Raw genomic sequence first — 12,500 nt, forward strand, 5'->3', positions numbered from 1 at the left:
GTGTAATCAATTGAACATATGGGCTACAAAGTAATCATAAAATTAAAAAAAACTCATTTCTGCAGTATATCACATTTCATCTTCCCTTCCTCACAAAGTGACATCTGCACAAATGAAAAAAACCTGAGTGATCCACCCCTTTCATCTTTTGGCCCACTATAACGGTTTTCCGCTTTTTATTCTTTTCCCTCTTCCATTCTTAGACATTACATGATTTTTGTAATATAGATTTCCTTCTTTATTCGTTGGTTTTATTATCATCCTTTCTAATACTTACTGGGTTTTTTTCTTTTTTCTTTATATGTGTTTCAATATAACTTTTAAATTCAATATTACCTGTATTCATCAAACCCACCTTGCGGTTGAAGTAGAGGAAGCCATTTTGACAGTTCACGTTTCTGAAAGGAGCGAAGCACTTGACAGAGCCATCCACACTCATTGGGTGATATCTCATTTCTCCTCTCACAGTCATGAAAAGCCAATGAGGATATGGACCACAGACAAATACCTGGAAAAAAAGAAAAGAAAAGAAAAGAAAAAAAAAAAAGTTAACAGTCAATGAAAAATTGATAAGAAAAATTCAAATACTGATGCTGGCTGGCATCAAAATCTAAGATATTTTATCAACATTTTTTTTTTTCTAAAATTTCCTTTCTGAGAAGCAACAGTTCCAAATCTTAAAAATTATTGATAAAAAAAAATAATAATGATAAAAAAATAAACAAAAATCTTAACCCATTAACGACAGGGTGGTTTTGGCTCCAAATGGTCGAAACGCCGTGATATTTCATCCACGTAAGCCTAATGCCTCGGGATTTTTGCCACTGTGGCCAAGTGTTATATGACCAATCACCCAGCGTGCCATCCAGGAGGATAGCCATAATGAGATATCTCGTCACCGGCGACTGACGCTGCGACCACTTGACTTGATATCTTGTTACCCGTCGTTAACAGATTAAAAGACTATTACAAGTAAAGTTACATATTTCACACTTCACAGATAAAGATATCTTCAATGGATCTATCTCAATAAGAACTTACTCCACTGTAGACACTGATGTTACTAAAAGGACGGAATTTAAGAACTCTGTCAATTTTCCTGTCTGAGGAACCTTCCTCTTCCATTCGTTTCCTGTTTTTGCTGGATCGTCTTTCTCTTAAAATTAGGTTGTGTTCAACCAGTCTCATCCTATTAAAGGAAAAAATAGAAAAATATAATTGCCCATTACCAAATCCTATGGGGAAATATAAACAATTCAAAACCTGTTTTACAGTTCAGCTCCATACAAGAGCAGACAAGTTTCTAAATGTATGTTATGCCAATCAATCCAGCTTATCTATCAATAAAATATGAGCATATAACCTGGTACACAAATTCCAGTTCACTTTCAATGAAGATCATGTCTATCTATTACCTTATTTTCAGTTGGGCTGGAGCTAGATTCTCATAAAATGGGAATATCTCATACATCACAAGATCCTCATCAACTCTGGCAAGCAGAATGGGTCGCAGGTTCTTATTACCCATACCCACTAACAGCACCTGAGGTGGGAAAAGAAGGTTTACTTAATATCTCTAAACATGTGTTTACAATTATCAAATACATACAATCAGAAGAGAGGGAAAGAAACAAGATATGAGAATACACCCTAAAATTAGAGTAAGAGTGGTATATCTTCTTTGCTACTTACCTCATGTATAACCGGCATTATCTCTGATGTAAATTGAATCTGTGGCGCTGAAGGGTTTTGGCTGCTGTCTGTGAGTACTCTGTGACCTGAAAAGCAGATTAATAGATAATAAGAATATAGGCTAAACAACCTTGATAAAAAAAAAATCTGACAACAAGATTTCCAAAATGCACACTTATTTGGGTTAACAATATGCTACAATACAAAATTTTCATATCTGATCAATTATAACCTTGTATACATATAAAATAAGTGTCAATCACTGACTTAATCTTACTAATAATGAATTAATCTATACACTCTTTGGTAATCCATCTGATAATTCAAAATATGGCTTTAAGCCTACAGCTATTTAATGTTTCTTTGAGATAACACTCCTTGAACCATTAACGAAGGACGACATGCTATCACATCATGGTCATAGCCAGAGACACAATATTATGTCATAGATTTTTGTATGGCTGGCAAGCCAGGAGATCAAGTGTGGTGCAGCTGGCCACCCACCGCAACAGACAAATAGCATTTCAAAATACCCCGGTGTAATGTCCATGCAGAGCAAAAACCACCTTGTCCTTAATGGGTTAATGTAATCTAGCAAAACAGCCTTAACCCATCCACGCCGGATGACGTGCTGACACGTTTCGTGTTACGTTTCGTGGTTTTCCGCCGAGACCGCCGACGAGAGATATGGGCCGGCGGCGGCGCTCGGAGTGAGCGAGCGGGCCCAGCCGGGCCGCGTGCGCCCCCCGCCCAAGAATCTCAAAGCGTTCGGATGATGCGTTCGAAAACCTCGGTATAGCGACCGTGCAAAGCCGGAATGGCCCCGGCGTGAATGGGTTAACTTGACATAAATTAATACCTATTTTTCTGTTTACCTTGTTTGCCAAAAAGATGAAAGGCTAGAGGTCAAACTAATTTATAATTAATTATCATTTTGATCTATATTATTTTGAGTATGGCAATAATGGTAGAATAACAATGTCAAGTGCCCATACGATATTATATATTCTTTTACTGCGTATAAAGTGATGGTTATTATGTAATCACCATATTTGTATGTTAAATCAAGTTCATTATTAACTTTGAAATTTCCAAATAACCAACCAGAAGACTAAATGTCCTTTATCCCTAATATTATCCCTTTCACTCCAGTAGAAAATGTGTTCCACACCAAATCCGGGATGCTGGTGCATGCCAAATTTTGCTATTGAATACAACAATTTTTAAGCCAAAACCTCAACAAGTTTTAACCCATTCACGCCAGGGCTATTTTCCGGCTCTAAATGGTCGGAATGCCAGGGTATTCAAACGCATAAGCCTAACGCCTCGGGATTCTTGGGCGCACTAGCCACGAGCGAGCGCTGTATGCCCGCTCACCTGGCACGCCAGCTTTGATCAAATATCTCGTCGCCAGCGTCTGACCTAAAACCCATTGAACATGATAGCAAGTCAACCGGTGCGAATGGGTTAAGCCAAAACCTCAACATAATTATCATGTACTATATATCAAATATATGTATAATCAACCTCTTCCCTCTGTGCATGTGACAAGTTATTTACATTGGTTGGGAGGAGGGTGAGAAGAGTGACCTTGGTGAGAGACCTCAGTGACTCAGAGGACAAAGGAAAGTGGCTGAAGAAGTATGGTAAACTAATCATAGTAAGTTTATATTTTTACATAATGTTCCATAATGAAGCAATAAAATCACTGCTAGTAGGGCACATCCGTACCTGCCATGGTATGTAAAAATAATGAAAGTCAAGTAAGTCATCACATCATATACGACCTATATTTTGAAAGATCTCGTAGGGTATCCGGAAGAAAAAACACTAATGCTAATACAACTCGGCCATGATGCATTAAGCACGTCCTCGGATATGTCATCAGGGCTTTGAGGATGCAGTAAATGCGTCCTCATGTTCAAGAGGTTAAATAGAAATAAACATCAAAATCTAACAATAAACACACACAATACTTACCAACCCAAAAATTTCTGACAACATATGAGAGCCTGAAATCTGGTAGTGTGTATATTTCCAAGTTGCCGTTGTCTCTAACTCCAACTAACCAGTAAGTAGGACGAACTTCCTTCTGCCACTTCTTCCACCTAAGTGTATTCATGATATAAATTAGTTTGAAATGCAAAATCTCCATTAAAAAAATGTATTATAAAAATAATTTCTACAAGTGCTAATAAAAATAATTTGTATCATGTCCTGTCAAACAATTTCAATAATTGGATATACACTTCATCTTTACCTCTTAACCCGTTGCTAACAAGGGATAGATTTGCTTACCCTGGCTCCAGGATGGGTTTTTTTTTCAGAGCAAGGGTCTATATCAACTTATTTTTTTTCTTAATACTCAGTGTGATAGAAACATTGCTATGTCAGGGGAAGGCAAAAAGCAACTCTATTTTTTCATATTTGTGTGCTGTCATGAACGAACACGAAAATTATAAACATCCAAAATAAAGATAACATGAGGAGGTAGGGAAGAGGAAGGAAACTTGTGCTTTTGATGATGAGATCCACAATAAAAGGCATCCCTAGTGGCACAGGGGCACATTGTAGACATTGGGCATGGTTTGAGTCACCTTTCTCCTCTCATTCTGCCTGCACATTTTTCATCTGTGGTACTTTAGAGCAAAAGCTCTATAGAGATGGTGCTTGCTAGAGATCATAGATGGGTGCCATTCAAGGCTCTCTCTCCTGCTGGTGCTAGAAGAAAATGGTGCCATCTAGGTTTTGGATGTGAGTTGAAACCCGTTTTGCTTAATATTATGGCAGTTATAATAATTATGACTGCAAATGTCAACATCACTCACTCATTACTCATAACACAATAAAATAACATAGTGATCCAAAATCCCCGAACGTCATGACACCCATCATCAGGCAAGAGCTCCTGCGTTATGTATAACGAAAAACCACATCACCCGTTGTGAACGGGTTAATGGTTATTATAATTTTACAGTTTTGTAAATGAATTAATGGCATGACAAGCTCATTATTTATATACACTGAGCCTCATATTTGAATGTAATGGAAGACCTAAGGGTTCTCTCAAAATCTTCTTGATATTTGTGATTCATATTAGAGATAGCATTTTCATGTAATTCAAAGGTCATAAGGCATGCATACTACAAAAGAGGTGACAGAGTATGAGGAAAAATTTGACAAATGGATTTATCCCAACACTATGATTCAACACCTAACATCACAATTAATATATAAAAAAATATGGGGGATTGACAAAAGAGGAAAAAAAAAAAAATGCAGTTTAATTCACATCAGATATTGCTTTAGATGTAGTCAACAAAATAAACATTCCAAGGCAAAAAAAACCCTACCAAGTATTCTGATTTTTCTCCTGTTGGGCCAAGGGATCAAAGGTCTTCGGTGGATCAAAGACAGAGGAATCTGTGTTTCCATAAAGCATCTCATCTTCATCATCTAGTTCTCTGCAATGTACATAATAATTAAATTAAAATGTTATCTGGATCTCAATGAATAAATACAATAAGAGTAAAATTAGCAAATATGTTCAATTCAAATACCTGAAATGATCAAACAAAATCTGTGAATTTTTCAATCACATATGTATCTATTTACATATACTTAAATAGGGGTACAAAATGCATGATAAAAGGAACTTATCACCCACTTCTTAATATCAGCATCTGTTCGAAAGATCTGGGGGTTGTTTTCTCTATCTTGTGGATACTGTGTCGTAAAGAGTCCTGACACATCACAATAAGCACATACAGTCCGAAGGGGTGATTTCTGGAAGCAGGAATTAAATGAATGAATACAGAATGCTGCAGAATACTATTTATCTAAAAACTTTTGTGATATCTATACATCTCCTTTTCCTTTTCAATTTCTTTATGCTCAACAGAGCATTAGAAATATGAAATCTAAAACTTGGATTGGCCATCATTCACTTACAAATGGTTTTTAGCTCTAGTTCCTCTCTCATAAAACTTTTATTTTGTGTTGCTTCATCTGCGGTTTACGAGTCACACACACACACACATGCACACACACACACACACACACATGCACACACACACACACGCACGCACACACACACACACACACACACACACACACACACACACACACACACACACACACACACACATATACGCATGCACACACACACACACACACACACACACACACACACACACACACATACACATACACATACACATACACATACACATATACATACACATACACATGCACATACACATGCACACGCACACGCACACGCACACGCACATGCACACGCACACGCACACGCACACACACACATGTACACGTACACGTACACGTACACGTACACGTACACGTACACGTACACGTACACGTACACGCACATATGCACACACATACGCACGTGCACACACACACGTACACACACACGTACGCACAAGTGCACAGGTACACTCTCACAGACACACATACACACACTTACACATAAGCTCACGCGCTCATCCACACCCACACATGCACATGCTCATTCACTCACTCACTCTCTCTCATGATAGATAAAGGTTTAAACTATCAGATTTCTTTTATAATGACCTAAAAATGAATTTCCCAATCAATTAATGGAAATATCACAAATCAACAATACCATTTGACACATCACAACTGTACAACAAATAAAGGTAATACTTACATCTGGATTGTAAGGTTTGGTGGTAGTGAGTTTTGGTGGGAGAGTGCGGCTTGTGACCAGAGTGAAGACCATAAGAGTACCATCTTCAGCAAGAACTGAAAGGTAAGGGTCTGCTAGGGTAGCTGCAACTAGTGGGCAACCAACATCTACTGGTACATGTTGGATCTGAGATGTACCTTCGAGGAGTCTTACACCACCACTGGTCACCTGAAAGAACCAATAATGGCATAATTTGTAGGTGATATAGAAATTACCACAAAAGTGCTTTAATTTGTTTTTCTATGTGCATACTGTGCTAATCCTAGTGATCAAATGAATGTCAAGAGCTTTAACTTGCCTGTATGATGTATCTATTATTTCCAACATTGCCTGCAAACACTGTTCGTGAAGTAGTGTTGAATCCCGACTCTTCTAACTCATTGATTTCCTCCTCCGTACGTAAGATCAATGACGAGTCTGGCCGTGAGAGGATGAGGAATGAATGGTCTTGAAGACCTCCTTCCCTTCTCCTTCTCTCATCTGTTTTACCTACAAGTGTCCACATGTCCTCTACATCTGGTAAGTCAAAAGTTGTTAACACCTGCAAAAGAAAATCAAGTCATTTCCTTGTGGTAGTAATTTTTTTTCAATCAAAGATTGCAATAAAGGACAGTTATATAAATCTTGCAATACTCCTCAAAGGAAAATGGTTCCATTTGCCATCTACAATTAGAAAATATGAAATCTTATCACTGCTTTTCTTCCTTTTAATCTTACAACAACACCATATCTTGAAAGATACCTCAGAAAAACTACTCTTAAAGCCCTTTCATTCCAGGGAATGGATTTACCTGAGGTTTGATGGACCTCTGGAGAATGGACAGCGCGCCATTCTTTCCATGTCCAGACGTTGTTACCAGTTCCACACATGGATCAACAGAGTTTTCGTACTCTTCACTCAGAAAAGCTGGCTCACCCATGGCTATGTCACCACATGGACCAATATTCAATAAACTGTCCATTACCTACAGGAGAAAATTTGTCAGTTCATATCTCAGTCAAATATTCATTGCAACAATACACTAAACAATATTATGAAAAGTAACAAAAAATCAAATACCAATAGCTATTAATTTACCCTTATCTGTTCTAAAATATGGATATGTCTGACTGTCTGTCTGTATTTATCCCCATAATGCTGGATGACATGAAGTTCACATCATAGCCTGCAAGTGGTAGGCCTGTTCATTTTGTAATACCTTTCAAAACGTTCAGGCACAGCCAAAACCACCCGTTATTAATGAGGTAAGTGTGTGTGTGCGTGGGTGCATGCATACGTGCATGTCATGTGCATGTGCATGTGCGTGTACGTGTACGAGTGCATGTACGAGTGCGTGTGCATGTACGTGTGCATGTACCTGTGCATGTCTATGTGCATGTACGTGTGCATGTCTATGTGCATGTACGTGTACATGTCTATGTGCATGTACGTGTGCATGTACGTGTGCATGTGCGTGTATGTGTGCATGTCTATGTGTATGTACATGAGCGTGTACATGTACATGTGCGTGTGTGTATGTGTGCGTGTGCATGCATAAAAAGAGCTCTCAATTACCAAAGGCTTACAGAAAACCTTTTTTATGTATTCAAAATATAAGTAAGACCATTACCTCAAAGTTATATGAAGCAAGCTGGACAGTTGATGTATCTTCTTGTCCATACACTTCAAGTGCATCATCATCTCTAATGTCATCTACATTACTAGCAATCCAGTCCCCTGGAATAATCAATATACATTAGCATAATTTATAAAAAGATTTTAGTTAAGAAGAGACATACATTATCCATTTAGCACTAGTAATAGTTCTATACTTATTTTGTCAAGGCTGACCTAATGTGTCAAGCTTCTTCCTCTTTGTGGGGGGCTCTTGATCAGCTGGAACATTACTCTTGGAACGCAGAGGATCACTTAACTCCTTTTCTATGTACCGGAGGAGCAGGGAATTTCCCAGTCGTGAGCCAAGGAAAAGGTACTGGTCCTCACAAACTGTCATCTGAAGAGTGGAGTGCTGTCATTTATCTTGGAATTTTCTTTAATTTTGTTAAAATTCCTTTAAGCAAGTGTGTAATTGGTACTTTTATGTTAATAATTAAAACAATATGACAATCAATATCATGTAAGAGTTAATAAACAAAAGGAGAAATCACATTATTCCTATTACACTTACACTGCAAGTTAACACTGATGCTGCAGCTTTGTCAAAATGAAAGCTACGTACTGAGCGCATGGAATCAGCTACCAAGGTCAATACATACAGTTCACCCCCTTTCAGTGATATTACAACCCTGTCATCCGTGACAAACTCGCCATGTGCACAGTCAAGAGATATTACTACTCCTTCTTGTTTTCCTGAAATAAAACAGATCATCATTATATTTCTGAATTTAAAAGATGGTGTGCACATTAACAAATATCCAACTGCCTTAACCCTTCTGCTACAGGCCTTTTTCGTGGGGTAGGATCACTTTCACACATGCATTTTTTTTTTTTTTTTTTTTTTCAAAATATTAGCTAGTTATTCCTTCAGTTAGGTAACCAGTGCATCATACTAAAGGGTAATTAGTGTCACTTTATTAATATATCTATATAGAAACATCCAGGCTGAATAACTAAAGATATGGCCCATCTCAGAAGAGTTAAAGTAAAGAATATCAAACTTAATTCAGACAGATTAAATCACCTTCATGGAAATATCACAACATCCTTTAAATTACTGCAACAAGGTAGTTTGTACTTACTTAAAGGGAAATTGGTGTTTTTGTCGCCTTGTGAATTAAGAGAGACACCATAAGGAGGCACTGACTGAGTCAAATATGTGAGCGAGTTACAAGCAAACAAGAGGACACCACCAATGGGTTTTGGAACTGGCAGCAACTTCAGACAGTCATGTGGGAGACTTGACAATGACCAGATGACCGGATGAAGACGCTGTCTGATATTAAGAGATATGGCTGCAAGGGCACAAGTGTCTTGACGTACTGCTACTCTCCTGTGTGAAAAATAAAATAATAAAATTGGTAACTACAGTAACTACACGATATACCATGATAAAATTACTGCTTCTTCAAAACATTCAAGATGGTGTTCAAGTTTTAAAGTCACTTGCATTTCTTACCCTGGGAAGGTCTTGATGGGCTCATAAAGCAGCATCAGAGTTGGGTCATAATACCCATGAAGGAATTGCATGTCTATAATGTTGTCAATGGAAGGGGCCTCAAAATCCTTAGGATCTATAATGTATGACTGCAGGACTGGGCCCCGTGCATGTGATGAACTGTAATCTAATTCATCTGTAGCATTGTCTCTTCTGAATGGGAGAATGACAATCTTTCGGCCAAATATCAGCATGGCAGCACATCTTGCCTCAGGATCTACTCGGACAAGTGGCAGACACACATTCTGAACCCAGCCTCCCTATAAAATAAATGTACATCATTAATATGCATGAACTAATAACTCCACTGCTACTACCATGATAATATCTATAACAAACCTCATCATGATTTATAGCACAATAACAACAACTTGGGTTCTCATGACACCAACCCTGATATCTTCCTTCTCAAAGTAATGCAGTGAAACTGTTCTTAAGTTGTGGTTGTAAGGATCATACTCCACCACTGACAGCTTGGCATCCTTAAAGCCAAGCAGGAGAGAGTCACGCAAAGGGGAGAGAGTAACAGATGCCATCGTTGCCACATTATCATGCAATTTGTATGTAGCCATACATTCTAGCTTAACCTTTGGTGGACCATTATCTGGAATGTTTAATGGGAAAATTTTGAATCAAGAATCATTGTAAGATACTTTCAGATATTAAATAATAATAATATATCTAAAGGCAAATGTTAATGACCTAGAAAAAACATCCTAAAATAACAAAAAAATAAAAAATAAAATAATCAATATATAATACCAATGAAACATAGTTATACTCTGACATAAACAATACTATTACAACTATTACTAATGATATCATAATGATTACAATGAAATTATCTGGGTAATGCTAACAAAACCAATAATCAATACTAGTAAATCTTGTAAATCAAAGAATCAATCAAATGTAAACACTCATAAGTTATTTTAGCCAGGAATTCATAATACAAACCTGAAGTGTTCCTGTCATCCTTCTTGCTAAATCTGGGTGACACTTCTGCCACCAGACGGAATACTCTGATGATGTTTGCTCCTGCAACAACTAGGGACTTCTCCCGGTGATTGAAGAAGTTGCAGTAGAGGGAATTCTCCACCCCTAGAGCTGGGTGTGTTACCTTGCATAGATTGTACATCTTTGCTCTTAATATGAGGACCTAAAAGGTAAACATTGATAGATGAATATTCTGACTGCTTGGATTGCAATTCAAGATTCACATGTGCTTTATTTTGGAAGACATACTTTATGACCATATCTATAGAGTAACTTTTGAAATTAAAGGACATAGGCAATACAATACATTTGTTAAATAAAGGACTTAGATAAAAAATAAGAGTAAGCTATTTGAAGTAAATAGTATATCATCTGGTATGATAACTGTATTTTTTATTTGTTTTTCATGTGTAAACATTAAGTAATTTTGATCATACAGGAAAATATGTCAATATTAACCCTATCTGTTGTGGACAGGTGTCATGCCTAAAAGACAGTATCAGAAATATCCTGTCTTGACAGCCAGTTAGATCACTTGGACTCCTGTTCACAAAGGATGAAAATTTATTTTCTCCATCTATATTTTACACAATTTTGTTACAAGTCACTTACATGGTAGATGCCACAAAAGAAAACTGTCAGTCATAACTCCAGTTCCCTATCCTTGTTGAGTGGCAATTTAAGCATTTATGATTAAGCCACAAATATAAGTAATTACCTTGAAAAGTTATTATGATTAAAATAATGGGATAACCTTATATAATTCATCTTATTATTACCAAACATTACCAAAAGGTTGCCAAATATTTATAAATTTCTCAACTCATTATCCACATAATATGACTAAATGAAACTTTAAACTTCAATATAGAGTAATTGTTCATAAAATATCTAGTGATTCTATTTCTACACCTGCTGCACTTTGTCAGAAACAAAGAAACCACAATAACATATATCCTAGGAAAATGGAGCATGGACTGCTTCTCTTGGGAGGCAAACAAGATCTATCTTCACAGACTATATGTAATAGCAGTTTGTTGGTGCATAAGCTTTGGCAACTGCCTGGCTCAAGCATTTAGACCGTCTACCAGACTGTAACAAGTTTCACGTAATTTAGATATATCTCGTTATATATTTATAACAGAAAAAAGGTATGTGTTTGGAATAAAACTACAAGAAAATCGCAAAAAACCATGGTAATGGTCATGAAGAATACAAAATACCAAATCAACCCATTGCAGACAAGGTCCCCAGCAAGCTAAATGGCCATCAAGACAAGATATTTTAGATTCCACTGGATAGATATTGGAGAGTGAGTGCATTTCAACAGTTTGCAGTTTCCAATGTTGTGTTATATATGCAATGATGCCCACTTGTTGGACCTAAGTGGAGCCATCATGTATGTCATGATACCTGTCCAATATAGTATAAAACTAATCTGGTATAAAACTAATCTGGAGAGAGCTATGGCCACAATCACCTATCAAATTTCATGGATTTATGCTCACATAGCTTGGTCCAGTGATATTTTGGCCTCCATGCTTTATGCTTCTCTGGCTGGTAACTAGTATAGTTTCAGTTAGTCACAAGGACATAATAAAAATATTTATCAATTCTTGTTAATGACCTTCAATTTCCCAGTAATATCTACAACGAAAGTTAAAAGGTGCTCCCATAGTATAGATTCATGGCCGTCGGCTGATGAATTTCTATTTACCGGTACTTTATGTGGCACAAGATCTCACCATGGCGTTTTCTGGTTGAGTAAATCATAATGCAAATAATAAAGTTAAGTCTGCTAACTTTAATTTCAACATTCCCACCAGGCCTACTTTTAGGAAATTAGGCCTACCGTCACGGTACGTAATCTCAAGAGAATTAAATGAACACCCAATTCTATAGTGATACTCAACTACTTCTTTATA

The 12,500-nt window shown here is 37.1% G+C and overlaps 2 protein-coding genes across 3 annotated transcripts in view; one reads left to right on the top strand and one right to left on the bottom strand.

The window, feature by feature from the left end:
* LOC122248952 (uncharacterized) overlaps positions 1-241 on the top strand; it is a 3,140-nt gene extending 2,899 nt beyond the window's left edge. For both annotated transcript variants that reach the window (XM_086542460.1, XM_043009383.2), the window contains exon 4: positions 1-241. This exon is cut by the window's left edge and continues 990 nt beyond it. The gene's annotated coding sequence lies outside the window, so the exon portion shown is untranslated.
* Positions 1-12,500, bottom strand: part of Cpsf160 (cleavage and polyadenylation specificity factor subunit 1) — a 24,395-nt gene that overhangs the window by 11,720 nt on the left and 175 nt on the right. Inside the window, exons 2-18 of the mRNA XM_043009371.2 lie at positions 10,537-10,738; positions 9,972-10,183; positions 9,541-9,839; positions 9,164-9,414; positions 8,593-8,774; positions 8,256-8,418; positions 8,035-8,141; positions 7,216-7,389; positions 6,723-6,965; positions 6,386-6,592; positions 5,360-5,478; positions 5,046-5,156; positions 3,673-3,800; positions 1,693-1,778; positions 1,416-1,543; positions 1,042-1,189; positions 356-508 (exon numbers count right to left, since the gene is read on the bottom strand). Of these exons, the coding sequence (XP_042865305.1) occupies positions 356-508; positions 1,042-1,189; positions 1,416-1,543; positions 1,693-1,778; positions 3,673-3,800; positions 5,046-5,156; positions 5,360-5,478; positions 6,386-6,592; positions 6,723-6,965; positions 7,216-7,389; positions 8,035-8,141; positions 8,256-8,418; positions 8,593-8,774; positions 9,164-9,414; positions 9,541-9,839; positions 9,972-10,183; positions 10,537-10,717 (2,892 nt within the window). The 5' untranslated portion in view covers positions 10,718-10,738. The remainder of the gene's footprint in view (positions 1-355; positions 509-1,041; positions 1,190-1,415; positions 1,544-1,692; positions 1,779-3,672; positions 3,801-5,045; positions 5,157-5,359; positions 5,479-6,385; positions 6,593-6,722; positions 6,966-7,215; positions 7,390-8,034; positions 8,142-8,255; positions 8,419-8,592; positions 8,775-9,163; positions 9,415-9,540; positions 9,840-9,971; positions 10,184-10,536; positions 10,739-12,500) is intronic.

The sequence above is a fragment of the Penaeus japonicus genome, unplaced genomic scaffold (assembly GCF_977035675.1).
Source record: "Penaeus japonicus unplaced genomic scaffold, GWHDUDI00000001_assembly GWHDUDI00000012, whole genome shotgun sequence".
In the NCBI taxonomy this organism is placed as follows: Eukaryota; Metazoa; Arthropoda; class Malacostraca; order Decapoda; family Penaeidae; genus Penaeus; species Penaeus japonicus.